General features: G+C 36.3%; 5 protein-coding genes across 5 annotated transcripts; 2 read left to right on the top strand and 3 right to left on the bottom strand.

The window, feature by feature from the left end:
• The first annotated feature begins 464 nt into the window (after nt 1-464).
• On the top strand, nt 465-3,316 carry LOC106440109 (sugar transport protein 12). Its single transcript, XM_048745598.1, has 4 exons — nt 465-653; nt 757-1,079; nt 1,677-2,306; nt 2,675-3,316. The coding sequence occupies exons 1-4, from the start codon at nt 521-523 to the stop codon at nt 3,128-3,130; spliced, it is 1,542 nt and encodes a 513-aa protein (XP_048601555.1). The 5' UTR covers nt 465-520; the 3' UTR covers nt 3,131-3,316.
• Nucleotides 3,317-3,328: 12 nt separating this feature from the next.
• Nucleotides 3,329-5,494, bottom strand: LOC111202187 (bifunctional riboflavin kinase/FMN phosphatase). Its single transcript, XM_022694628.2, has 10 exons — nt 5,237-5,494; nt 4,968-5,154; nt 4,748-4,878; nt 4,610-4,679; nt 4,464-4,529; nt 4,227-4,381; nt 4,054-4,149; nt 3,822-3,973; nt 3,655-3,738; nt 3,329-3,582 (listed from the first exon to the last, which is right to left on the bottom strand). Exons 1-10 carry the CDS (start codon nt 5,310-5,312, stop codon nt 3,460-3,462), a joined length of 1,140 nt encoding a protein of 379 aa, XP_022550349.1. The 5' UTR covers nt 5,313-5,494; the 3' UTR covers nt 3,329-3,459.
• Nucleotides 5,495-5,827: 333 nt separating this feature from the next.
• LOC111202188 (vesicle-associated protein 4-2) lies at nt 5,828-8,102 on the bottom strand. Its single transcript, XM_022694629.2, has 7 exons — nt 7,311-8,102; nt 6,932-7,002; nt 6,765-6,846; nt 6,535-6,653; nt 6,248-6,325; nt 6,015-6,134; nt 5,828-5,921 (listed from the first exon to the last, which is right to left on the bottom strand). Exons 1-7 carry the CDS (start codon nt 7,654-7,656, stop codon nt 5,862-5,864), a joined length of 876 nt encoding a protein of 291 aa, XP_022550350.1. The 5' UTR covers nt 7,657-8,102; the 3' UTR covers nt 5,828-5,861.
• Nucleotides 8,103-8,871: 769 nt separating this feature from the next.
• Nucleotides 8,872-9,979, bottom strand: BNAA01G11290D. Its single transcript, XM_013814245.3, has 2 exons — nt 9,568-9,979; nt 8,872-9,189 (listed from the first exon to the last, which is right to left on the bottom strand). The coding sequence occupies exons 1-2, from the start codon at nt 9,856-9,858 to the stop codon at nt 9,022-9,024; spliced, it is 459 nt and encodes a 152-aa protein (XP_013669699.3). The 5' UTR covers nt 9,859-9,979; the 3' UTR covers nt 8,872-9,021.
• A 12,551-nt stretch (nt 9,980-22,530) lies between these two features.
• On the top strand, nt 22,531-24,086 carry LOC111202186 (transcription factor MYB102). Its single transcript, XM_022694627.2, has 3 exons — nt 22,531-22,789; nt 22,889-23,018; nt 23,114-24,086. Exons 1-3 carry the CDS (start codon nt 22,657-22,659, stop codon nt 23,913-23,915), a joined length of 1,065 nt encoding a protein of 354 aa, XP_022550348.1. The 5' UTR covers nt 22,531-22,656; the 3' UTR covers nt 23,916-24,086.
• Nucleotides 24,087-25,940: the final 1,854 nt, after the last annotated feature.

Raw genomic sequence — 25,940 nt, 5'->3', positions numbered from 1 at the left:
ATTCCCCATCCATATCGTTGAATCTATTACATGCTAGAAAATAGAAACCTGGGATTCTAAAGTAAGATTACTTTTTTTGACATAAGATTACTTTCTATTAAAATATAATATGATACTTATTCTTTCTAATTTCCACGGATTATAAACCTTATAAAAAAAATTCTTGACTTATATATCTATGCGAATCAATAGACTTTGACTTAAAGAGATGCATGCGAATTAATGTGGCTGGATTATTTGTCCAATTGCTAGATGGAAAATAAAGACCGAGGATTAAATTCCATGTCAAGTTCATTTGGTGCTAATTTTACCACATAAATGAATTATTAAATTTAAGGAAAATGAGCATAAAGGATAATCAATTAAATTCAACACGTTAAGTAAGTTAACGATCTATCCACAGCTTACTAGTGAACCCACATTAACCTCCACACCTTTGCTTATATATAATAAACACATAACGTTCAACGATTCATCTGCTTATTCTAATCTACACTCTTAAATTTACTAAAAGACCAAAATGCCCGCAGTCGGAATTGTCATCGGAGATGGCAATAGGGAATATCCCGGCAAACTCACTCTTTACGTCACCATGACGTGTATCGTCGCTGCCATGGGTGGTCTCATCTTCGGTTACGACATCGGAATCTCCGGTAATATTTTTTTTCCTCCATATTTTTTCCGACAAGATCTTTATTTTTGCATTTTTTTTTCAATGTTACAATTGTGTTTATGATTTTTGTTATTTTTTTGCAGGAGGTGTGACGACTATGGAGTCGTTTCAGAAGGAGTTCTTCCCGTCTGTATACGAGAAACAAAAGAACGATCACGAGTCCAACAAATACTGCAAATTCGACAGCATTCCTCTCACTCTCTTCACCTCCTCTCTCTACCTCGCCGCGCTCTGCTCTTGCGTTGTTGCTTCTTACGTTACTCGTGCATTTGGCCGTAAACTTTCGATGCTTCTCGGAGGAGTTCTCTTCTGCGCTGGAGCTCTTCTTAACGGTTTCGCAACTGCCGTTTGGATGCTCATCGTTGGTCGTTTGTTACTTGGTTTCGGTATTGGGTTCACAAATCAGGTCTGTTATTATTTTTATATAGTATCCTAATTATGAGCTAATACTTTGCTTTTTATCACGTAGACCCTCGCTCTGTTACTCTTGTTAGTTGCTGTGATGATATTTATCTATTCCCTATGTTTGATTTTTAAGTGATGTTTTAGAAATTTCGTTTTGTTTCTGTTTAATTCATACTTTTAAGTTTCTAATCAAAAAGTTATAATCAGAAAAGTTTAAAATTATTTGTATTTTGCAATATAATTTTTTATTGGTTGAATTAGTTGTAGGCTTGTAGCTATTATTGTCTTTATGCAAATGAGATAAGACTGAATAAAAGTTGGTAATTTCTTAACTAATGATCAAAAACCTTAAAAAATAATTATTTTGAACAGGAGTAAAAGTTAGTAATATTCAGTTTCCTACCTCATGTTGTTGTTTGAGTAGAACATGTCTGTTTTTGTACACTTTAGTTCTAAAAGTATTACAAAGTATCCTCAAAGCTTTTAGATTCTTTTCCAAATTGAAAATCTTGGGTGTAACTTATTGTTTGATTTTGTACCCTTACAATACATCATATTTACAAAATAACCTCAATACTTTTTAAAAAAAAATTGACAGTCCGTACCGTTGTACCTCTCGGAGATGGCACCATATAAATACAGAGGAGCACTGAACATCGGGTTCCAGCTCTCGATCACTATAGGCATCCTCGTCGCCAGCGTCCTAAACTTCTTCTTCTCCAAGATTCCAGGCGGCTGGGGCTGGCGGCTCAGCCTCGGCGGCGCCGTCGTTCCCGCTCTCATCATCACCGTCGGATCCCTCGTCCTCCCGGACACACCGAACTCCATGATCGAGCGAGGCCGATTCAAGCAAGCCGAGACGAAACTCCGTAAGATCCGAGGCGTCGACAACGTCGAAGACGAGATGGACGACCTTATCGCCGCCAGCGAAGCTTCGAAGCTCGTGGAGCATCCGTGGCGGAACCTGTTGCAGAGGAAGTACAGGCCGCATCTTACTATGGCGATTCTGATCCCTTCTTTCCAGCAGCTCACGGGAATCAACGTCATCATGTTCTACGCGCCGGTGCTGTTCCAAACGATCGGGTTTGGTAACGACGCGGCTTTGATGTCGGCGGTTGTTACCGGTTTGGTTAACGTCGGAGCCACCGTTGTTTCGATTTACGGCGTTGATAAATGGGGGAGACGGTTTCTCTTCCTTGAAGGAGGACTTCAAATGCTAATTTCTCAGGTTTTTTTCATCTCTAAAATTAATTCGGTTATTGTGTTCCGGTTTAGCCGGTTTAACATATCCAAATGGCTACGTGGCCTTTTACGACAAACACCGAAAACGCTATAAACCTTTGCAAACTGCTTTAAAGCTCTTAGATTCAAAAATTGGTTCTAAATAGTAAATATTTTTTTAAACCTATATAATATAAAAATATTCAGCTAAAATTTTAAATCAAAATAATAGAAATACTAAATAAATATAGTATATTTTAATTTATATTATTAAACTTTTCAACAAAATATTTTCAATATTTTTTAAAGTTTAAAAGTATAATTCAAATCAGATTATTGAGTACCGGTTTAACATTTCAATCGTCTTCTTCTTAGGTTGCTGTTGCGGCGGCGATCGGAGCTAAGTTCGGGGTCGACGGGAACCCAGGGGTTCTACCAAAGTGGTACGCCATTGTTGTGGTCTTGTTCATATGCATCTACGTGGCGGCGTTCGCTTGGTCGTGGGGTCCACTCGGTTGGCTAGTCCCCTCGGAGATTTTCCCGCTGGAGATCCGATCAGCGGCTCAGAGCGTAACGGTGTCGATGAACATGATCTTCACGTTCATAATCGCGCAAGTGTTTCTGATGATGCTTTGTCACATGAAGTTCGGGTTGTTCATATTCTTCGCGTTTTTCGTGGCGGTGATGTCGGTTTTCATCTACGTTTTCTTGCCGGAGACAAGAGGTGTGCCGATTGAGGAGATGAATCAGGTGTGGAGATCGCATTGGTATTGGTCAAGGTTCGTTGACGGAGATGAGAATGGTCGTGTGGAGATGGGCAAAGTCCATTAACGAACCAAGAAATCGATATGTTTTTTTTTGGCTTGGTTAGTAACTTATAATATAATCAACCAAAAGACTTTAATATCATTTATCTAAGGAGGGATACGATTAGTAAGTAGTACTTTGTTTGTTTCGTTTCAGACACGAACAAAGTTTATGTATTGTTTTCTTTAATGCAATAACCTGTTTTACTAACTTGACAATAAGTAAAGCAAAGACGCCAGAAGTCTTATTCGGGTTTCGAAAACAATCAGCGAGTTTGATTATAAAATCAAATTCATAATCAAGAATGTGAGAAAAACAAGAGTTTTTGATTCTTTACATAAAATAATTTTTAATCATTTAGTCAGGTAAGGATCATCCTTAAACTTAGCATACGATGGAAGATCAAGAGCCTTCTCTGCAACTTCCCTGTCCTCGTGAATCTTTGCGACCAGACTCTCAAGTGAAGGGAAGTTAGCCTGCAAGAAGAACAACATCACATCACATCACATGAGAGTCATATGAGAATACATGATGATAATAACAAATACCTCAGGACGTATATAACCAACGATTATAAGACACAGCTCTTCTCCATAGAAATCTTCAGTGAAATCGTGAAGCAACCATGGCTCCTACGTAAACATAGGCTAAAGTTAAAGAAAAAAAAAGCACTGCAAGAGTGAACAAGTTTAAAAAACGTTTCATATAAACTCACAATAGTTTTCTCAGTGTTGTTGAAATAAGGATTCCAACCAATGCTCATGACCATTTTAAAGACACCTCTCGTTGCTAACCCCGCCCAACCAAAGTACACTCCCGAAGGATGCTCCACTAGCTCCTCCGCATAATCCTTTGTTGACAAGTTAGCTGAAAACAAATCCGGAAATAAGAAAAAAGTCCATACAAAGGTGAAGAGAAAAGAAGAGCTTAATGGTAATTGTACAGACCTGTGGGGATTCCGAGTACTTTAGAGCCACGGCCAAATCCTTTGATAACTGGACCTCCTATACGCCAAGGATCGATAGGTAAAGTGTTCTCTATCCCTGCAAAACGCAAATCAAAGTCTTTTTCACTGAGAAGAAAAAGGATTAGTGAGAGAAGTTCATGAGTGTTTGCTTACAGTCTTGAAACGGAGGAAGACCCCATTTCTCAGGTTTTAAGTCAAGCAGAGAATTAATGACTTCATCTGCAGAAGTATAGAGATGAGTTTGTTTAGGCAAAGAAGGCACAGCAATCACTGTGGCCCCAGCAGCTTTACCAGCCAAAACACCAGGCCTGCCATTTCCAACAAACTATTACTCAGAGAGAAACCAAAAGCTCAGCTACAAAAACAATAAGATAAAAGTTAAAGACTCACACAGAATCTTCAATAACCAAACACTCTCCTGGATCTCTATTCAGCTTTCTCGCTGCTTGCAGAAAACTGTTAAGCATACAAAGTCAGACAAGCGTCATTCGCATAACTAACCACAGTCTTTTGTTTCACAAGAGATGGGATCTTACAGATCAGGAGAAGGCTTTCCTTTGGAAACTTCATCACTACCGATGATAACCGAGAAGCAATCCTTCCAACCTACACAAAAGACGAGAAGAAACCATCAAACACACACAAGATCATTCTTCATTGAGTAAAGTTCATACCTTGATGATAAGAGATCTTGGATTCAATATTAGCCCTCGAGGAATTAGAAGCCAAGGCCATAGGCACACCATGCCCATTCAAATGCCGAATCAACCTATTAGCACCAGGAAGTGACTTGATCTTATCCATCCTACAAACACAAACACACACACACACAAAAAACATTCAAAACCAAAGAAACAAAAGCAAAAACAAAAAGGAGTGAACTTTTTAACTTACTGAGCAGAGAACAAAGGGTAGAACTCAGAATTGAACTCATCAACACCACAAGGAAGTCCATAATCTTCAACAATGGTAGTCGCAGCTTCTAACGGAGTCTTCCCCACTATCTTAAGCGCCTCTCTCCCATCCCACTGCTTTCCATATTTACTTAAATACTTCCTCAATATGTCACTCACAACACCATCTACACGATAACATCAATCAATCAAATTGAGTTTCAAAGTTACGATAATAGAAGCTGAATACAAGTATATATATATATATACCTGTGTTGATTAGGGTTCCGTCGAGATCAATAAGAACACAAGACGAGAGCTTCTTCAACGAATTGCTCATCGACATTATAATAATACTGTATGTAAAATTTACAATCCGTACAATCTTCGTCCTGAGCTGCAACGGGTCGTCAAGGCTGCTGGTTAACGAATTGAGACGGCGAAGCAGAGAGCAGAGAGCAGAGATGATGAAGAAGAAGAAGAAAGGTTGAGAAGTTGTACACGTAAGATTTGATTGATCCTTTTTAGCATCTTTTGATTTGAAGATTCCTGGTACCCCCGGTCCTACCGAACATTCGAATTGGATTCTGGGTCCTGACCGGTACGGTTTAAGTAAAAAAGAGATTCGGTTTAAGATTAAATCAACCGGGTTGATTCCGCATCTTTTATTAGTCTTTAACATGAACAAATTCATTAACAAACCCCCAAGTTTACTTCTTTTTTTTTTACATGAAAAAGTTTCATTCTTTGTCTTTTTTTTTTTTTACTAACATGATCCTTAGATTGCATTATGAATATGGAAGTTAGTAGAGAAAATTTAATATCTTGGTCTCTTCTTCTTTCTTCACAAGCACACACTTGTTTTTGTCCTGAGAAGGATCTTCTTAGTTCATTCTTAGACAGAGTCAACTCCTTCGCCTTGTTGCTGTGCAAGATATCTCTCTCGGCGTTCCTTCTGTGTTTTCATTACACAGGAGAGAGAGAGACCATAACAATGTCACATTTTTCACATATCATCTAAACTAACGATAGTAAAAGCGTGACTCACCCATTCATCGATCACGAGTCCTTCTCCAATCATCTTTGGACCTGTTTCCTCTGGTGGCTTCTTTCTTTCCTCCACTGCTGCATCTGCTTCAGCTAGCTGACGCTTCAGTTTCTCCAGTGCCTTTTTCAATAATAAATCATACAGATAATTAGTAGAAATAGGCCGCAGAAAACAAAAAGACACTGTGTAGTTGAGAAATGATTTCATAAGAGTATAATGTTTAAGATACTCACAGGGTTGGGGCGTTCTGGATCCAAGAAGATAACACGCAATATTTGCTCCTTAGACACATCATCCTTCTGCTCATCAAACTGCGGAAAAGAATTTTTCAGAAATGTAAGAACATGACAAACAATATCAAACATGTTCGGTTTATATGTCTAGGCCTAAAAAGTAGCTGTAAGTCTCTACTTTTATTATATTTTGGAGATGAATTGGATAATCTTATGTTCCATTTGAATACTGACATGTTGTTACAACCGGTTACCAGTTCAAACAAGAGATGATAAGATGATCATACCAGTTCAGGCACATAGTCCATTGGACCTTTCACCTTCAGGCTCATGATTTTAAACTTAACTCTGCTCTTTTGATCCATTGGCTTCTCATTATTCTCCGGAGGCTCAACAAATTTGAACACTGTAACAGTTCAACAAGGGAGAGAAATAGAGTCACATGCACACTCTTCTACACTCATTTCTCTAATAGCATCATCAAGAAGAAGAAGAATAAATGGAAAAAAACAATTACCAGTGGCGATAATAGTCTCTCCAGGAGCAAGAATGGCACCCGGTGGACGCATGAAGCAACTCTTCGGTGCTGTTGTTTGAAACTGAAGAAGAGCAACGAGAGTAAGCACAAATACAAAATGCAAAACACTCTGATAATCAAAAACACTTAGATAAGAAAAAACATACCTTAAAGGCTACATGAGATTTGCTGGTATTTTTAATCTTAATAGCACTCCTCACTTGCTTCCCAGGCTCATCTTCAAAAAAGAAAAAGAATAATAAATAATCTAATTCAGTACTCAAGAACTGATCATCTGATATAATCAAGTAACAAAATCATATTCATGACCAACATATATACATACCAAAAGCTTCCTAATTTAGAAATGCTCAAAATGGCATAATAGTAAAATAAGGTCAACGTCAACTATTCTTCAAAGTTCAAAACTCTATTTCACTATTAAGTCAATATCATATCTTTTATCCCAAATCAGATCAAAATTTTAGTGTAGTTACAGAAACAACCCTATGATTCTGATTCAGATGAGATTCGAACAAAACTCACAAGGAAAATAGAGTTTCTCCGACGGATCAAGCTTCAATCTGCGTTTCGTAGGCAGAAACGACTTAGCCACAGACGATACCGAAGGAGAAGGAGTCGGGTTTTGATTTTGACCCGATCCATCACCATGAGGCCCGTTATAGCCAAGCTGATGATGATTGTGGTGGTTGTGGTGGTGATGGTGGTTATGGAGATGAGAAGATGTAGAAGAAGAAGACGATGGAAACGGAGACGTGGCGGCACTCGATGCGGCGTTTCCTCGACCGCTAGAGTTTCGAAACGGGATCTTGAAGAAACCCCAACCTCCTCGGCCATCCGAAGCTGGTTTCTCCTCCGTCGTCATAGTCATCTCGGACAGTTAAGACATGCAATTTTCCGACAAGATGAGTTGACTTGTTTTGTTTTTGTTTTGGATGAGTAGAGAGGAGAGAGAAAGGGAGATCGGACGCGAGAGGGAGATAGAAAAGTGGATTTTAACTCGTTGATTTCGCGTCCGTGTTTTCGTTAACTGATTTGGATTTTTTTTTATATTTATAAGATTTTATAATTCGATTTGTATGTTTGGGTGCTAGATTAGCGGAAGAACATCGAATCGCGGTAAGTGGAGGAGGGTGGGATTAAAAGCGAAAGTAACATACTTCGAAAACGACAGCGTATTCGGTTGTCTTCCAAAAGTCTTTTTTATACTACTACGACAACTCTGGTTTGGATTCTCTTTCAAAAGTCTTTTATTTATGCTGGCTTAATGTTTTTGCTTTCAAGCTATTTTAGTCATGGATAATATTCAGAATTGTTGAACACGTTTTAGTGCATAGTCGCCATATCATACCGGCTGAGAGTTTAGTGATATACTTGTGTCTTATTAGTCAACGTACATTTTATTTCTAACTCATATATGGTCACTTGACACTTGGTCAGTGTCCGGGTAGGATTTTTATTTTTGGATGATGAAACTCAAATAGTCGAATTCATTCTTCTAGAGGAAGCTGCAACTCCTTCAATATTGGGAAGTTTCTCTGGTCAAACAAAATTTTTGTTAAGAGTATTTCTTTGATAAAAAAAAAGTATTAGAGTATTTATAATTCACTTCTATTTTTTCTATAACAGAAAAACTCAAAAGTAGAGATTAAATGCTACTTTTCTCCATATTTAGAGACAAATATAACATTTATGTATAAATAGAAGAAAATATAGCTCCATCGTAGAAAAATATATTGAAGCAAAAAGTTAATTCTATTTTTTCCTATAATAAAAAAACTCTAAAATAGAGGTTGATTAGAGATGGAATCAGTGCCAATTTTTGTTAGGTGCTTGAAACTTGTTTGTGGAAAGGAAATGGAGGGCAAGGAAGCAGTTACGAGTTTTTGATCTTAATGATTCTTCTACGCTCCGACCATACTAACTGGTCGGAGAAATAGAATTCACGGAGACGAGTAAAAGGGTTTTGAACAAGGTATGTGGAGCTATCAACAACTAAAACTTGTTTGTTTAGGATAATGTGAAACATAATTATAACGAAGGGATTATATTTCAATTTCTATGCAGATCGAAACGTACCATCGTGTATTGTAAATAAACAAGCTAATATCTTCAGTTTGACTCAACATCCAAATTGAAAATGAAGAAGCTAATATCTTCAATTCGACTCAACATTTTCAATGGACAAATCATACTATTACTATGTTGCACCTTAGAGTGTAATGATAAGATAGTATTAAAATGGAAAATCGGGATCATCCCATTGAAGTACGGCAGATTCCATGTTCTGCTCTCTCTTCAGCTTATCTTTTAAGAACCAATCGCATATTTTTCCAGCATTTAACTCTTCTATTGAACATCCTTCTTGCTCCGATATCACCCTTAGTAAGTTCAACGATGATATCTGTATCACTCCAATTTTTAAGATATAACCTAAGTTAATGCGAATTTCTGTCTTAAAATCAATGTACATATTTTTCCAAGTCATTTAATCAATCTACATATATAAACTATTGCTTGATAGATTGTTGATTATGGTCCATCCGTTTCTTGAAAATGTATGTTTTAAGATTTCTTTTTAGTTTCATAAACATAGTTACATAAATGTATCCAAATTATATAAAGCTGATGTTTTATTTCCTAGTTCATACCATAAATTTAGTTAAAAATCATCAAAGTTGAATTATAGATTAGCGTAAAATTTGGCATTGCAAATACTTTCTTTTTTAAGTATGTGAAAAACCTATAACACACGAAATAATGAGAGTATAATTTAATTTACCGTTAGTCGGCAGAGAAACTTCTCGTGCGCACCAAGGCCCGAGATTTCGACAAGACCGGCTTCTGCTAAGGTCAAGAAACTTCTTTTCTCGGTCTTGCTTTGTTCTCTGGATTCTTCTTCTCCTGTACCGGCACATGCTTTTACCAAACACAATCCCCTTCTTCTTCTTCCTTGTGTTCTTGTCATGAATGTAATATCATTTGAGCTTCCTTGTCGAGTCCTCACTAAAGTCTTGTCTACATGAAGATTAAGGATGACGTTAGAGTGACGATAATAAGTGGCAATGTTCATAGTGACACCACCAAATTCCCTTTGCTTTTTTTTCTCAATGAGTTGGGAGAAGAAGATGAGGATAACACTTATCTGTTATGTTTGTTCCTTCTTGTGTTGGAAAATTTCAGTGGTAAACAATGATTTGGTATTTTGGGCCTTTTGGTGTTTTGGGCTTTGAGATCGTTTTGGGCGTTTTCGTCATTTTATTAAATGGACCTTTATCAAATATAGGTTCTTGTATTTGTTTGTAAACACCAGATCAGGCATTTTTTCTCATAAATAAAAAGGTCAAATATTTTTACTGGTAAACGTAATTTAGTATTCGGAGCACGAAACTGACAAACTATCACCGGGCTACATCTGATCAGACTAAAGAAAAGCTCTTAATAAAAAAACGTTTCTTAAATCTCTCCAAGTGTTCGAATGAGAAACGGTACTAAACTAGAGAACGTTCGGTTTTAAATGTGGGTTTAGCAAAGACGTCTTATTGATGGTCGGAAAAGCGTTTCGTCGGTTACAAGGAAAGGGAATGCGTAAAGGAAAAGCGACCGGAGCTCGAGGAGCTTTGGCGGAAAAATACAGTACGGCGAGATAACGAAGGTAAAAACCCTAATCTAGCCGCCCAATATGTATGAGTATTTTCGGATCCCTTCTACGTTGCATCCCCTCCTCTCTTTTATAGTCGACTTGGTGTTTTCCTGTGACCTAGCTTGCGTCGTCTTCATGGGTTTTTAACTCGCTGGGCCGAAAAGTCCACGTTGCTTCGGGGAGTCATTTAGTCAGACTCATTTAGTCGAAATGCAACCGACCGAAAGTTCCCTCGCGCCGCGCCGAGAGACTGGCGCCCCGAACCACCGCGTCGAACCGTCGTTACGTCCTGTTCGGGCCGGACCGTCAGTTCTCCAAGCCTCGAGGGATAGTCGAATCCATCCTCTACAACAAGCAGAGGCGCTGGGTTTCTTTTTCTTTTTCCACTTTAAGTGGTGTGTTTTCGAAGGGTAAATACGTGTGGTTTCAAAGTCAATGCTCGGAATTTGTTAAGGTTATGAATCAAGGAGGAGAACACGTCTATCAAGATATATGATATCAGAAAATGAATGTCTAGGTTACCTAAAGCTTTATGTTGGATATGTCCCTCAAAATGCGAGTATTATTTGCTAAAAAAAATTTGTTAACCGTGGAAATTCCCAATCTTATGCCTATGATTTCTCCTAGATTTCAAGTTAGCCTTTAGATATTCTAATTTAAATAATAGTTTGAACCGGGGACATAAGAGAATCACCCCTAGTAGGAGGCTACTTGCTACCAACACACTTTGGTAACACATGTTTTTTACTGGTACTTAATTTAGCCAAAAATGCTTGTGTCTAATGTTGATTATGTTTCTTCCCACATACCTATCTTTTGGATGTATCAAAATGTGTATGGTCTCTTCTAATTGATCAGTGAAATAGATAGTACAAACAATAACAACAATTGGATCAAATCTAAGATAATTTGCTCGTAATACGAGAGCAGAGTATAAATTATATTTTTTTGATAATCAGTATAAATTATATTGATCTAATATATTTTATCAATATATAAAACTCTTATATATAATATTAATAAATAAGTATAAAGGTTTAGTAAACTCCAAGATCATGGAAGTACTTGTATTATAAAGCTAAACTATTCAAATATTAATCATTTTTAATTTTGGCAGTATTTATATGTAGTTCAGAGATATTTGATCAACTAATCATGAAATTAATTAGTAAAAGTGAATCTTTTCAATTTTCCAGAGAGTTCTCGAGTGTATTTGCTGTCTTTACTCCAGATTTCATATGATAAGTTTTAATATTATCTAGGTATCAATCAACTCTATTATCGAACAGACCCAACAAAATTGACCAATTTATAATCAAATTAATACGTAACATAAAATATATTAAATACAATTTGCATGGAGTCTTACGTAAGTGCCTTAAGTGGCAACATCAACTGCACAACCATTACGATTTCGTATCAAGTTAATATCGTTTTTAATACACGGACAAATGGATCTTTGGTCATTGTCTACTGACTCTGCTCCTTTCAACTGTTTAGGGATCACAGTTTTTTGTTTATACGAATCAGAAAACTTTGAATAAAGAAATAATGATTAATAATGAATATATACTGGAACAGTGTATACTTTTATTAATATATCCTCTTCCATATTTTATTTGAAGAATTATTTGATAATTAAACATTGTATCTGTGTGGCTCTTAATACTGTTGCCTAACTGTCCGTCGTTACTCGAAGTATGACGGTGAGTGCATTTGCGTTTGGATGAAATTGGCAGAAAGACAATATCACATAATAAAAGCAATTGTTTATATAAAATAATGGTTATTAACGATAATTTATAAGAAAACATTGGAAGTTTACCCAAAAAGAAGAACATTAGAAGATAAAAGGCGTCTTAATTAAGTATGTTTTTCATATAATTGAATAAAGTTGTTAATTGCGATATTTAGTTGCATATTATATTATGAAACCATGCAAGACATGTATATAGTTAGTCAATTAATTAATTTGTCAAAAGATTAATATCAATTAATGAGATTTGGTCAACTATATATATACACGTGGGCTCTTATTGTGGCAAATGATCCATCATGCGCAAGCAAAGCCCTAGCTAGATTTGACACATTATAGCCTAATCTAGCATTAACACCTAATCTTATTCTTAATTTTTAATTTAGATCAACTCATTTATTTATTGGCTCAGCAGCATAATTACGCACCTCAGAACATGTTTATCCGGGGTCCTTAGTGAGGTTCCGGGGTCTTTAGTGAAGTTCTTAGTGCGTGGGTCCCCACAAAACTTTTAAATATCGGTTACAAAAACTACTAATTAAGAACCGATTTTAGTGAGTTTCTTACACTGGTCGCGGACTCCACTGACTCGTGGCTGTCCGCGATTGATTTGTTTTTAAAAAAAAAATTTCTAGATAAAAAAAAACTTTCTGTTTCTTAGGGATAAACATGCCGAAGATTTCATTTGTTGTTGGACCCGATAGATTCTTCAGTCTCAAACGCCGAGACATAACCCTAATATTACGGATCGTTTATGTTATATTGTTATTTAATTTATTCTGTTTAAAATAATCATAACCTAGGTTATAAGACCTCCGGAAGAAATGGTTACATAAGAGTAACTCTATTTTAGTATGTGTGAGATGTTCCTAATAATTTGGATCGATAAGAATAAGATGATTAGTAAATAATCATATGATGCTTACATTAGATTTAGTACTCCGTGGCAATATGTAACTCAATAATATAGATTTGAAAGTGATACTATTCTTCTCAATGCCAAATTAATTATTCATACATCTGTTGTTACTCACAATTATTTGAAGCTTTTGATCAATATATTAATTTGTGCTTATGTATTATTATACTATGGAATATTTTCTTTTGTGGTAAAATATAAAATAAACGTTTATTTGTATATTTATTCACTATACACCAATAGAATGGTCGTAGACGTGATGTATTGGTTTTGTGTATGTTCATACTCGAGGTATAGGAGAATCGCATTTCTCTGTGAAACAGCTTTTTCGCCCCATGAAATTCAATATCCACAAACATCAAAGTTAAATTTTGTATGACAATTAAAGGGAACACGAGTCGTAAATTAAGTGGTCCAAACAAGCGGCCTTTGGTCCTCACATCATGCCAGGCATATGTACCGATCGATGTTGCCCTTGATTCAGCACGTGAGCTTCTTTATAAAGTGAAGTCGTTTTTTTCTTTCTGGAGCCTGCTGCCGTTGACGCCCCGACTATGGCTACTCCTCGTCTAATCTTTTTGTCCACTCGTCCTTTTAAGATTTTACTCTTTATAATTTGTCAAAAAGTTAATTAAATAGTGATTTACACACCATACCATGCTATATATATATATCTATATATATATATATATATATATATATATATATATATTCATTTATGTTCAAAATCTCATACAGGAAAAGCTAATAGGTACAAAATATTGGTCTTCAAACATACAGATAGCAACAGCTATGTAGTATGGTGAGAGTGTATATAATCAAAATACATATCCACATTTAATGTTTTCTAAATTTCGGCAAATGCCAAACTCCATTATTGTCATTCGAAATAAATGCGGTATCCTCTTCCTTTCTCTCTATCATGCTATGTGCACAGTAGATATTTGACTTTAATAAATTTCCCCTTAGACCTTGCAATTCAAGCGATACGGTTGGTCCAATATTTTAACTAAAGTATTTCTTTTCATTTTAAAATATTTTCTTTAGACCCATTTATTATACATACAAAAAGTCAGTGAACCGTATCACTATATCAATTATGGAAAAATTGTTCAAATCGTAATGGAGATCAATACGAAAATTTTATTTTTACATGGGTCTTAATCTAAATTCTCAATGGTGAGGGTCTAAAAAAGCCTAGTATCTTAGTATATAGCTCGAGCCAAGACGAGTTAAGGGTGAAAATTTTGTTTGTATTTGTAACGCATTTGTTTGTTTTTTATTATTATTGATTGCTATAACTTTTTGTAAAAGTTGAAAACTAATCCAAAGGAAAACATGATGAGTTGAAATTAAGAAGGGAAACGAACGTGGCATCTTCATGTTGGCGACAGCTAATGTGAAACCATCTCACAAAGCTTGGAGAGCGACGCTTTTTCCTCATCGTCACCCCTTTAATTGTGTTACTTTCATTAGCAGAATTTATTTTCATCTTTCTAATTATTCATTCTTTATAATATCTTTTTTTTTTGACTAATACAGAAATCCATAACTTATGTGTTAACAAAGCTGTGAACAAACGACTTTCTTATAGTATATATATATTGCATAAGAAAGTACCATAAAAATACAATTTCTTTTTCACCGTACAATATTTATCCGTTAGCCAAGAACTAGAACATGTTAATTACTCCCTTATCCAAGACATTAATTAACAAGGAGAGATTTGAATATGAGATATTGAAGCGTATTTCTTTTACAAATTTCAAGACTTGAGTACCATGTATACATCAAAAATAAGGGTACATCGAATCTCATATGCTAGAACCAGAAATAAATTTTATAGGTTTTTATACATTTCCTTGATGTTATAATTGTTTTGGAGATTAACGATATGATTTTTTTTAGCACTGGATAATTAAGCAGTTATAACCATGAGAAATATTACAGACGATTCTACGGCCGAAAAATCTACCTACCGTATGAGGATTTACGCCTGACTGCATCACTTGAGCCGTCCTATGGAATCCACGTTTGACGGTACTTCTCGCGCTATACTGCAGATCTCTTGTAAGCATTTTCTCCATTAATTCGCATAATTTCATCTTCTTTGGAAATTGAAACTAAGACCTCCTGGTGTAGAAGCATTAATGAAATGAGAATAACGGTTACTCTTGTTTTTCTTCTGTAGGTTGATTGACTCATACATATGATCACGATCATGATGAAAGGACTAAGAAAAATCCAGTTTTTTCAACGTTACAGCTACGTACTTTAAAGAGTCATCAAAGTTCTAATATAACAAGTAAGCTTGTTAAGCTTAATAAGACAGTTTATTATACTTTCAACAAACTGTTAATCACGGTTCCATCAAAGGTTAGCAATACTCAATAGGAAAAAAATGACAGTTTGTACTTTTGAATAAGAATCTTTCACAATCCTTCTTTGTAACATGATCGGCGTTCTTTTGAGTTTGAGTTTGTTCAGTCTTTTAAGAAATTCATAATGTTTTGTTTACATTTTCTTGAATATACTTCAAACAGAAAATCAAATATCATCACGAGACTGTAAATATAAAACGGAACAAAACGGACTTTTCCCTTTTAACTGTATGTACGTAAAACATTATTGTAATGTATGTGCCTATGTGGTTTATCTCTGCATCTAAGCATGCAGTTTCCAAATAAACTTCGTAAAACACCATACGCAATATTGACTATAAGACACTCCAACTAAAAAATACTATGAAGCCAATAAAAGTAAAAAAGAAAGAAAAAAAGACATAATAAATAGATAAATGTTATAAATCAATTGATGGATGTCCATAACCGGACCATACATTCAGAGAGAGAGACGGCCCAACCCTAGAGAGAGAGAGAGGCGGCCGTGACCTTAGGAGAGAGAGAGAGAGGCGCGGCTTATGCTTTGGAGAAAAGGAAACTCTATTTCCTTTTCCTTGTAATTGTTATCTTTCCATTATTATGTATTAGTAGTTTTCCTAATCCTAGTTGGTTTAGGTTTTGGATACTTTCCTTTCTCTATGACTTGTAATCCTTATATAAAGGAACCCATGTTATGATTAATAATACACAGACAAATTCCTCATACTTTTACAACACGTTATCAGCACGATAGCCTCTAACACCCTGAGGCTAAAACAAAACCCCTAAAACCCTAAACGAAAGGAATCTACCTCGGAACTTCAAAGGGGTCGTTCTCCCAAACCGTGAGGACCCAAAAAACGATCAAGATATCAAATCGAAGTTCTTGCCAAGAGGAATCATTCAGTGCAAACCGTTTGTCGATCTGACCACCGACGCGCCCTCACGCCCTGATACAGTGCGCGCCGATTTGTTTTGGAACCCTAATCCGAACCCGACGAACCCTAATCCGTTCTTGCTTGCGTCCCAGTTCGTCACCATCCGATCAGCTCCAGCCCTAAGGTGTTCCTGATCCTAGACGACCTCAGCTTCTCGTTCGCATCACAGCCAGCTCGCGTTCCCCATCAGCCAGCTCGCATTCCCGATCAGCCGCTTGCAAACCCGATAGGAAGCAGCCGCTCGCGAACCCGATAGGAAGCAGATGCGTCCCGCTCGCATCCGATGATGATCCGATAGCAACCAGTTCGCGTCCGTCCGTGTGCAGCTCGAGGTTCATCCGTTCATCTTGGTGGTCCAGTTTCAACAACCTGCAAACAAAAGGTAACCCTAATTCTAAGAACATGAGAATTGAATTTGGATTGTTTGTAAAGATTGAAACCCTAAAATCTAATCCTTAAGAGGAAAGCCATAGGATAATAGATCAAACCCTAAAGAGTAAATCGGAGCTCGAATAAGTATGATCCCCTAAACACTAAATCGAGATTGATCCATTGATCAATTAAAATGATAACCTTAAAGGTTTTTGAATCTTAAATCTAAATCCTTTTGATAAAAGATCAAAGTTTTCGAAATCCCCTAAACCCTAATTTGGAAAATTGGTTTTAATTTTTGATTTGAAACTTGAGTGTTTGATTGATCGCCTAGAACTATGATTAGGATTGTTTTAAACTTGAATCTGAATTGCTTATCTTGTTTAAACTGAAACCCTAAAAACCTAGAAATCGAATTTGAAGTTGTGGCCGTATGGCCTTGATACATTCTAGGTTAATTGTTCTAGATCATATCATGTGGCCGTGTGGCCTTGTTGAATTCATATCTGAACTTGATCACTACTGATTGATTGCAATTGAACTTAGAATTTAATGTTAGGATTGTATTGAAACTAAAATCAAGTGGCCACATGATTTGTTTCATTGTTTGGCCGATTGGTTTGTTTGTTTGATTGAATCATAAACTGATAGAAACAAACCATCTTAGGATTGAAATTACATGTTAACTAAATGCATAAGAGTTAAACCTATTGCACCCATTGGTCGTGAGGCATATACTTTGGCCGTGAGGCATTGTTTGAATGTTTAAAACTAAAAACCTAAATCTCGTTTTAAATCCCTAAAGGCCTTGAAACCTTAAATCCCATATTGTTTAAAACTTGAATGATTGATTTAAGGTTTTGGATTATTTACATATTGCATGAAAGATAGGTTGTTAGATCATTTGATTCTGAAACCCTGAAATCTAGCCACATATTACCAACCTTGAAATTGGTAAACCCTAATTAATATGAATTGTGTGGCCGTGTGGCTTTGTTAAGAATCATACCGAACGGTCGTGTGGCCTAATCGTTCCGATGCATTGCTCATACTCGCGGCCTTGTGCCCTTGATTGATAACTTGCTTGCAGCATGTGATAGAAAGCCGTGTGGCTTAATGCATCATAGCTTGGTTGTGTGGTCTAGTGAGACACCATATCTGAATGGTCATGTGACCTTGTTTGCATATCTCATGAACCGATCTCTAGGATCGTTGTATCACATCAAAATGGCCGTGTGGCCTAAGCATCACATATAGACGTAGCTTTCTCGACTTGTCTCGCACCATGGTCGAGTAGTAAATTGCTTTGATCAAGAGACTTATGAAATCATATGCACTGATTATTTAAATTGGTTGCATGAATTCTAAATCATGAATTGATTGATAATATGATTTCAGATGCCGGGATTTGAGCCTTTGGATTATGCCATTCTAAATCCCTCTGGAGAAAATTATCTAGAATGGGCAATGAACACTTCAGTTGTCCTGAAATCAAGAGGACTCGGAAGGAGTATCATTCAGGATAATTATGCAACTGAAAGTGAAAAGTTAAGAGCCATAACAATTATGCGTCATCATCTCACTGAGGATCTTAGAAATCAGTACCTAAATATTGAGAATCCTCGTGACCTTTGGACAAAATTAAAATCCAGATACACAATGGTGTTATTACCAAATGTCAGACATGAATGGATGAGTCTCAGATTCCAGGACTTTGAGTCTGTGGATGAATATCATTCTGCTTTGTCCAACATCGTTTACAAACTGAGACTATGTGGTGAAGTGGTAACAGAGGAGGATTTACTGGAAAAGACCTTCCTCACAGCCGATCCAAGAGATCTATTGTTACAACATATCTATAGAGAAAAATGTTTCACCACCTATAATGATCTGCTCTCATGCCTAACTGAGCAGAGTAATTAGTTGCTAAAAAAAAATAGTGAGATAAGATATCCTGAAGCAAATAAGACTGATATGGATCAGGATGAATCCAAGGCAGTCGTGTCTAATGCAACTGATGGTGTGGCCGGCATGTCTATTGACTAAAGAAAGAACTCGACATGCTAATTGTGTTTTAAGTCTTTGATTTGTGTTTTGCTTTAAACCTAATTGTCATTCACGATTTTATATACAATAATAGAATTTATTTGAGTTCATTACTATTATATCTTGCCTGATCTTACTTGATAATGTGAATGATTGATAAAGAAATCGCCTAAAGGGCATTATGGTATGGTATAGTAGACTAGTAAGAAATCTATGGCTAAGACATTGCCTAAAGGGCATTATATACACCCAAGAATATATAACCCATTGAGTTAATATGGTTTCCAAATAGAAACAATGGGCAAAAGGAAACAAGTTCCTTCAGATTTAAGAAAGAAAGAAAACGCCTAAGACCCTTTTAAGAAAGTGGTCAAGACTATACTTATGTAATCTACTGATCAAAACTATGTTACAGATCAGTATGATAAGAGGCAAGAGCCGTGGTGATCATACTGATATGGCAAGATCGGATTAGCCATCCTAGTCTAAACTTGATGCAACGATTGATATTGAGAAGGCACAAAGAGATCCCATATGATCTCACGTTGTGAAACATGTACACAAAGGGAAACTCATTAGGTTTTATTGTCCTAAGCATCACGAAATTATAGTATGTTCATGAGGGGGAGAGAGGATAAACCCGTGACACATGATCAATACTACAAATTCGTGAACCATGGTCTATGACCATGATATAAACGGCTTGGCCGTGCAGTCCATTACCTATAAGGATCGGACATCCATCCTAAAGCTTAGGGACATCATGGATTTATATGTATATAAAGTAAAAATATATCAGGCCATATAAGTGAGCATAGATATTCCCATCTCAGATTGAATACGGGTCATAAACCAGACATACACCATCTTAACAGACTTTGAATAAACCACCACAGACATATGTGCCGTCTAAGATGGAACCTCAGAAGAGGATTGGGAATATATGTTGGATAAGAGTATGACTTTCTCCCACGACTTTTAAGAGACCTTGAGCCAAATATGGATGATCAGAAAGTGGCCAGGTACACGGATTGTATGATCAATGAATCCGACTACCAACATTAAAAGGAGAAAGCTATAAGCTGGTAAAGAGTAAAGAATGATAAGAAACAAAATGATATCAACCATCATTGTCTTGGCAAAGATCCTCGGATTAGAATTATAGACGTCCAAAGAAAGAAAATATTATACATAGCTAGCTAGTCGAGATGCCAGACACTGACCCGAAAAGAAAAGAATAGAATGACTAAGTCATAACCAGCTTAGCACCAAACGAAATCTGATGTCCTAGAAAGAGACACAGTCAGGTTGCTACAGAGTCTATACAAGATAGACCAAAGTGTTCCATAAGATAAGGAACCTCGGAAAGAAAAAGAGAAAGGTGCATAGAATACAAATCCGAGGTCATAAGGAAACCAGACCAGACATTGAGAAAAGGCTGCGCAGCTAAACATCTAAGGTACCAAACCATGTAGTTTGGGACGCCAAGCTACTAGGTAACAAAGGTCCTGGATAATGAAATCTCAAATCGATTAGATCATGTCTGGAACACAATGGAACCATATATAAGTGTCGACACATAAAGATATATTTATACATAAGAGAGTAGCACTTGAACATAAAGATATAAATGAGAATCAGAACCCACGAAAGAGTACTCATAAAGATTAAAGATTAGATTGAAAAGATAAACGTGGGGTTTAAAGTATCTAAAGAAGAGATAGGCGTATTGGCCATACATACATATTTAGAAACGCCATCTGATATAAACCAGTGAAATATATGGGTCTTGTGAGAGAAAAGAAACCGTGAGATATGGTACATGATCACGAGGTCTAAAGGTGTTCATGTTTCCTACTAACAACATTCGATCATAGCTTGTTACACAAGGATACTCACAGAGACCATGGAACAGATTATAAGGAGATAAACTCCTATGTGGTGGATGCTGCTACACAATTTCGAAATTGACAAAGGTCTGGTCATAAGAAAGAAATTAGACTGACATATAAAGATGTAGTAAGCAGCATATGGATCACTGGATAAAGGACAACATTGTTCCTAAGCTGTTCATGGACTGAAACAAAGCAGCTGCATATAGTATGTAATACTAGTAAAGGAGTTATGTAAGAACGATCAAATTCAGTCCATATGTAAACTAATAAAGAAATTCGAATTCCTTGTGTTTATACTAAACCAACCTAAAGAGAGGTTAAAAGGTTTATACAGATCTGTGACACTAGCCTAGACCGACAAGATTGTAGTACAGGTTAGTGGAAAAGAAAGATCAGCTATCATATGGCAGTCCATAAGCACGTGTGGTCGAGGTCCATGACCTAATATATATTCAAGTGCGTGGTATGATCCACGGCAAGAAAGGTCATGGGACGCCATCAAGATATAAATATAGGACTGCAATATCTAATGTATGTGGCATTGCCGAAGGCAAGAAGAATCGATAGCCATGTGTGAGGTCCATGAGTGTATTTGGCCGCAGAGCCATAGTTTGATGAGATTGTAAAATTCATTACAACAATGATCATTGATCTAGTCATGATCTTGGACACTCATGAGATAAGTTATGGACATGTATAAAAGAAGTCTATGACTCAACATGGATCGATCAGATTAGTGCATAGTCGATGGTAGTATAGAGAAAACTCATACAGTCTGTTACCTATCAATCAGCATTTTAACATCGTCATAGGCGGCTAATAGCCAAAGAGAGTATCCGTGAGGATGTTTTTGGTCGAGGACCATAGTCCTACATGTCTGACCAAAGTATAGAGTGGTCGACGGCAAAGGTTCACTTCTTGACCATGTACACACGATGTCAGAAGACATGAGAAAAGACCGGAAATATCAAAATGGTCCAATTACGGTTCAGCAATAAACTTGGCCGATTTGATTACTCCCTTCCTGCACGTCCAAGAAAGATCACGCATCAGATGCGTAGACTAAAGAACCTACACTGAGGTTTACATCAGGGGGATCAGTACGTGTTGTACTCTTTTTCCTTCATCATGGTTTTGTCCCACTGAGTTTTCCTGATAAGGTTTTAATGAGGCAACATTAAGCGTATTACAATCCCTGAATGGTTATGGCATCCAAGGGAGAGTGTTATAAATCAATTGATGAATGTCCATAACCGGCTCGGTCCATAACCGGTCCGGTCCATAAGCGGTCCATAACCGGTCCGGTCCATAACCGGTCTATACACTTAGAGAGAGAGACGGCCCAACCCTAGAGAGAGAGGCGGCCGTGACCTTAGGAGAGAGAGAGAGGCGCGGCTTATGCTTTGGAGAAAATGAAACTCTGTTTCATTTTCCTTGTAATTGTTATCTTTCCATTATTATTATTATGTAGTAGTAATTTTCTTAATCCTAATTAGTTTAAGTTTTGGATACTTTCCTTTCTCTATGACATATAATTTTTATATAAAGGAACACATGTTATGATTAATAATACACAGATAAATTCTCCGTAATTTTACAACAATAAAAGCATCGTATAAAGTATAAACTCATAATTTATTCGATTTCTATTTTTGAAACTCATAATTTATTCGATTTCTATTTTTATTTTTAATAAAAGGGACACGTATACCAATTGGGAAACAGAGGACGGCACCGAACCATATTGACTTCCCCTCTTCTTCAATCCCTATATATACTTGGTACTTTCCATTACGGACCCTACGGCCTTTTGTTTCTCTCTTCTCCATTACTTTCCTTAAAACTCTCTCATTAGCTCATTATTGATAAAGCCAACTAACCAATTATTTGAGATTAATTATTAATCATCGACAAAACTCAAATGGGAAGATCACCTTGCTGCGAGAAGACTGGCCTCAAGAAAGGGCCATGGACGTCTGAGGAAGACCAGAAGCTTGTTGACTATATCCAGCAACATGGATATGGTAACTGGAGAACCCTCCCCAAAAATGCTGGTTTGTCTCTTATTTAGCATTTTAAACCATGCTTTTAGTAATGATGTTTTCTAAAAGTTTTGATATTTAAATTTTGTATATTTTTCTCTTAATTATCAGGTTTGCAAAGATGTGGCAAGAGTTGTCGGCTAAGGTGGACTAATTATCTCCGACCAGATATAAAGCGAGGGCGATTCTCCTTGGAAGAAGAAGAAACTATTATTCATCTTCATAGCTTTTTAGGAAACAAGTGAGCTTAATTTTACTTTTGTCTATACAATATTTTCTTAATATTGATTTAGTCCAAAAATTCTTATGTGTTTTGTTTTTAATAAATTCTTATAGATGGTCTGCTATTGCGGCACGTTTGCCTGGAAGAACAGATAACGAGATCAAAAACTTTTGGAACACACATATTAGAAAGAAGTTGCTTAGAATGGGCATCGATCCAGTGACTCACAGTCCCCGACTTGATCTCCTTGATATCTCATCCATCTTGGCATCATCTCTGTACAATTCCTCTTCACATCATGTCAACATGTCAAGACTCATGATGGATGCTCATCGTCAACAGCAACAACATCCTTTGGTTAACCCGGAGATTCTCAAACTCGCTACCTCTCTCTTTTCTCAAAACCAAACCCAAACCCAAAACCACAACCAAAACCTAAACTTCGTGGTGGATCATGACACAAATACCCACGAGCACCACTCAGTTTATCATCAAGATGTTAACCAAGCCGGAGTAAATCAGTACCAAACCGGCCATCAAGATTACCAACCTTGCATGCCGCCATTCCCCAATGAAGCTCAGTTCAACGACATGGGTCATCAGTTCAATGGTTTCGGAGAACAAGCTCTCGCTTCAACCTCGAATACATCGGTCCAAGATTGCAATATTCCATCGTTCAACAACTTTGCGAACTCTAGTTTTGTATTAGATCCTTCTTATTCGGACCAGAGCTTTAGCTTTGCTAATTCGGTCTTGAACACGCCATCCTCGAGCCCGACAACATTAAACTCCAGTTCCACGACTTACATCAATAGTAGCAGTTGCAACACTGAGGATGAAATGGAAAGCTATTGCAGTAATCTCGTAAAGTTTGATATTTCCGATTTCTTAGACGTTAATGATTTTCTCATATAATTTATAAGAAACAAAATAAAAGTTTATTGGAATAGTTTATTTTACTTGTAATTTTAAGGCTTTGTTTTTCTATTTGAATTGGTTTACATGTAATGTAAAATACAGTTTGTTCACGTTCTTTTGTTTAATTGTGTTTTAGAGTTAATAGTACGTAAAACCATTTTTAGTTTCCATTATTGATATCTACTATTTATTTAAATGTTATATTTGGCCGGCTTTACTTCTACATAAGCATAGTCTCCTGCCCGTATTATTTTGACTCAATGATATGCATGATTGATATGAGGTGCTAAAATTTCCTCTGATATAAATATTTTAATAATTACATCATTGACTTATGTCATGTTTCCCAAAAGGTATTAATGGAAACGTATGAGCCAAAGCATTATAGTCCAAATGATTCACCACCATTCAACCTAGATACTTTTTCATTTTTCTTTTTAATTCATAAGATCCACAACATGCATTCCCAGCAAGATATTTAATTAATTAACAATAATTGTATTGGCATTATATCATCATCTCTACGGAAACAAGATTACGAGTTACAGGCTGGTAGTAAAATTTTATAAATAAAGACATTTTTTTTATCAAACAAATAAAGACATACATAACATGTAAAATTTGAGGCCGACAAAAAAAACATGTAAAATTTGAGTTTATATAGTGTACCTAAAAGTTAATTTATTAAATACTCTTTTATTCCAGCGATCCACTGGACTTGTTCCAACTCTTAACAGAGAGTTGGAGTGGAGCTTTCATGTTCAAAAATCTTACAAAAACCGAGTGATATTTTACTTCCTTCCTTAATCCCGGAACCGGCGGGAGTCGCGCCCCGGCGTGTGCAGTTCACGTGCGGAAAGGTGTCCCAGTCCTTTATCTTTATATGGGAGTATCTAATGGACTGAAGACACATGTCCAGCAGTGTCGACGGCTTTGCATGTAATTAAGGCAAAAAGCAACCACGAAAAAGAAAAGAAAGCCTCCTCATTATTGAAATCACGGCGTAGTTTTATTTTGTACGCTTTACACGCGTAGGTATCAAACATAAGATAGACAACACGTGGAACTCAATAATAGATCCGTGGGTCCCGCTATTTTTGGATGAGCTGTTATTTTTTGACTGCCGGATTGGACTAGGCCTAGGGGTTTGGGTACCCGTTGGCATTCGGATCGAGTTTTTTCGGGTTTTTGGATTTTTCGGTTTACGTTTCTAGGTCTCATACTAAAATTTTATTAGTACGGATCGGATTCGCATAATAACACTTTGGGTTCGGTTCAAAATTGTATTGCATCATAAAACTCATAAAGTAATCATATATCGTACGGATTCGGGTTATATCGGTTCGGTTCGGATATAACCAAAGTAAAATACAAATTTTTTGAAGTAAAACATAAAGAAAAACATCTAAATTAAATAAAAATTAATCTATCACATATAAATTGATAAAATAATAATAAAATGTTAAATCAAGTATGAAAACAAATATCATTTGTGAAAAATATGTATTGCCTTATAGAGAATAGAATTTTTATTTCAACGAGCAAATTATAAAATATTTATTTATAACTAATTGTGTACGTAAAGCATTTATTAGAATTTTAATATTTATTATTATATATAATATTACCACAAATATTGAATTTAATAATTGGAATACTTATATATATTTCAAAATATTTATATTGACTATTAATTTCGGATTTTTCGGGTTATCCATTCGGGTTCGATTAATAACACTTCGGGTTTAGATATTTTTTGTACTACCCTACAAGATCCGTTTGGGTATTTTTACATTTCGGGTCGGATAACGGATCGGGTTTTTCGGTTCGGGTTCGGTTCAGATTTCGGATTCCGGATTTTATGCCCAGGCCTAGATCGGACATAATCAGTTAACCATGTTTGTATTTTTTTCCTCAAAATAAAAATAATTTTTTGTTTATAATAGCATAAATACTTGTAATTGGATAAATGTTGTGACTTTGACAGCTTAAATGTATTGTTTTTCAATGGACCATCCAAAA

The sequence above is a fragment of the Brassica napus genome, chromosome C1 (assembly GCF_020379485.1).
Source record: "Brassica napus cultivar Da-Ae chromosome C1, Da-Ae, whole genome shotgun sequence".
Taxonomy (NCBI): Eukaryota; Viridiplantae; Streptophyta; class Magnoliopsida; order Brassicales; family Brassicaceae; genus Brassica; species Brassica napus.
This window is presented reverse-complemented; position numbering and strand designations above follow the sequence as displayed.

Bases quoted from the DNA above. Each gene is read 5' to 3' on its own strand.
- BNAA01G11290D (XM_013814245.3), bottom strand. From the start codon at position 9,858: ATGAACATTGCCACTTATTATCGTCACTCTAACGTCATCCTTAATCTT. The intron at 9,190-9,567 runs GTAAATTAAATT...GGAGTGATACAG, and splicing joins AGTTTCTCTGCCGACTAACG to ATATCATCGTTGAACTTACT.
- LOC111202186 (XM_022694627.2), top strand. From the start codon at position 22,657: ATGGGAAGATCACCTTGCTGCGAGAAGACTGGCCTCAAGAAAGGGCCA. The intron at 22,790-22,888 runs GTTTGTCTCTTA...CTTAATTATCAG, and splicing joins AACCCTCCCCAAAAATGCTG to GTTTGCAAAGATGTGGCAAG. The intron at 23,019-23,113 runs GTGAGCTTAATT...AAATTCTTATAG, and splicing joins CATAGCTTTTTAGGAAACAA to ATGGTCTGCTATTGCGGCAC.
- LOC111202188 (XM_022694629.2), bottom strand. From the start codon at position 7,656: ATGACTATGACGACGGAGGAGAAACCAGCTTCGGATGGCCGAGGAGGT. The intron at 6,847-6,931 runs GTATGTTTTTTC...GCTCTTCTTCAG, and splicing joins AATCTCATGTAGCCTTTAAG to TTTCAAACAACAGCACCGAA. The intron at 6,654-6,764 runs GTAATTGTTTTT...GAACTGTTACAG, and splicing joins AGAGACTATTATCGCCACTG to TGTTCAAATTTGTTGAGCCT.
- LOC106440109 (XM_048745598.1), top strand. From the start codon at position 521: ATGCCCGCAGTCGGAATTGTCATCGGAGATGGCAATAGGGAATATCCC. The intron at 654-756 runs GTAATATTTTTT...ATTTTTTTGCAG, and splicing joins TTACGACATCGGAATCTCCG to GAGGTGTGACGACTATGGAG. The intron at 2,307-2,674 runs GTTTTTTTCATC...TCTTCTTCTTAG, and splicing joins TTCAAATGCTAATTTCTCAG to GTTGCTGTTGCGGCGGCGAT.
- LOC111202187 (XM_022694628.2), bottom strand. From the start codon at position 5,312: ATGTCGATGAGCAATTCGTTGAAGAAGCTCTCGTCTTGTGTTCTTATT. The intron at 5,155-5,236 runs GTATATATATAT...GTTATCGTGTAG, and splicing joins CGGAACCCTAATCAACACAG to ATGGTGTTGTGAGTGACATA. The intron at 3,739-3,821 runs GTGAGTTTATAT...ATGTTTACGTAG, and splicing joins ACAACACTGAGAAAACTATT to GAGCCATGGTTGCTTCACGA.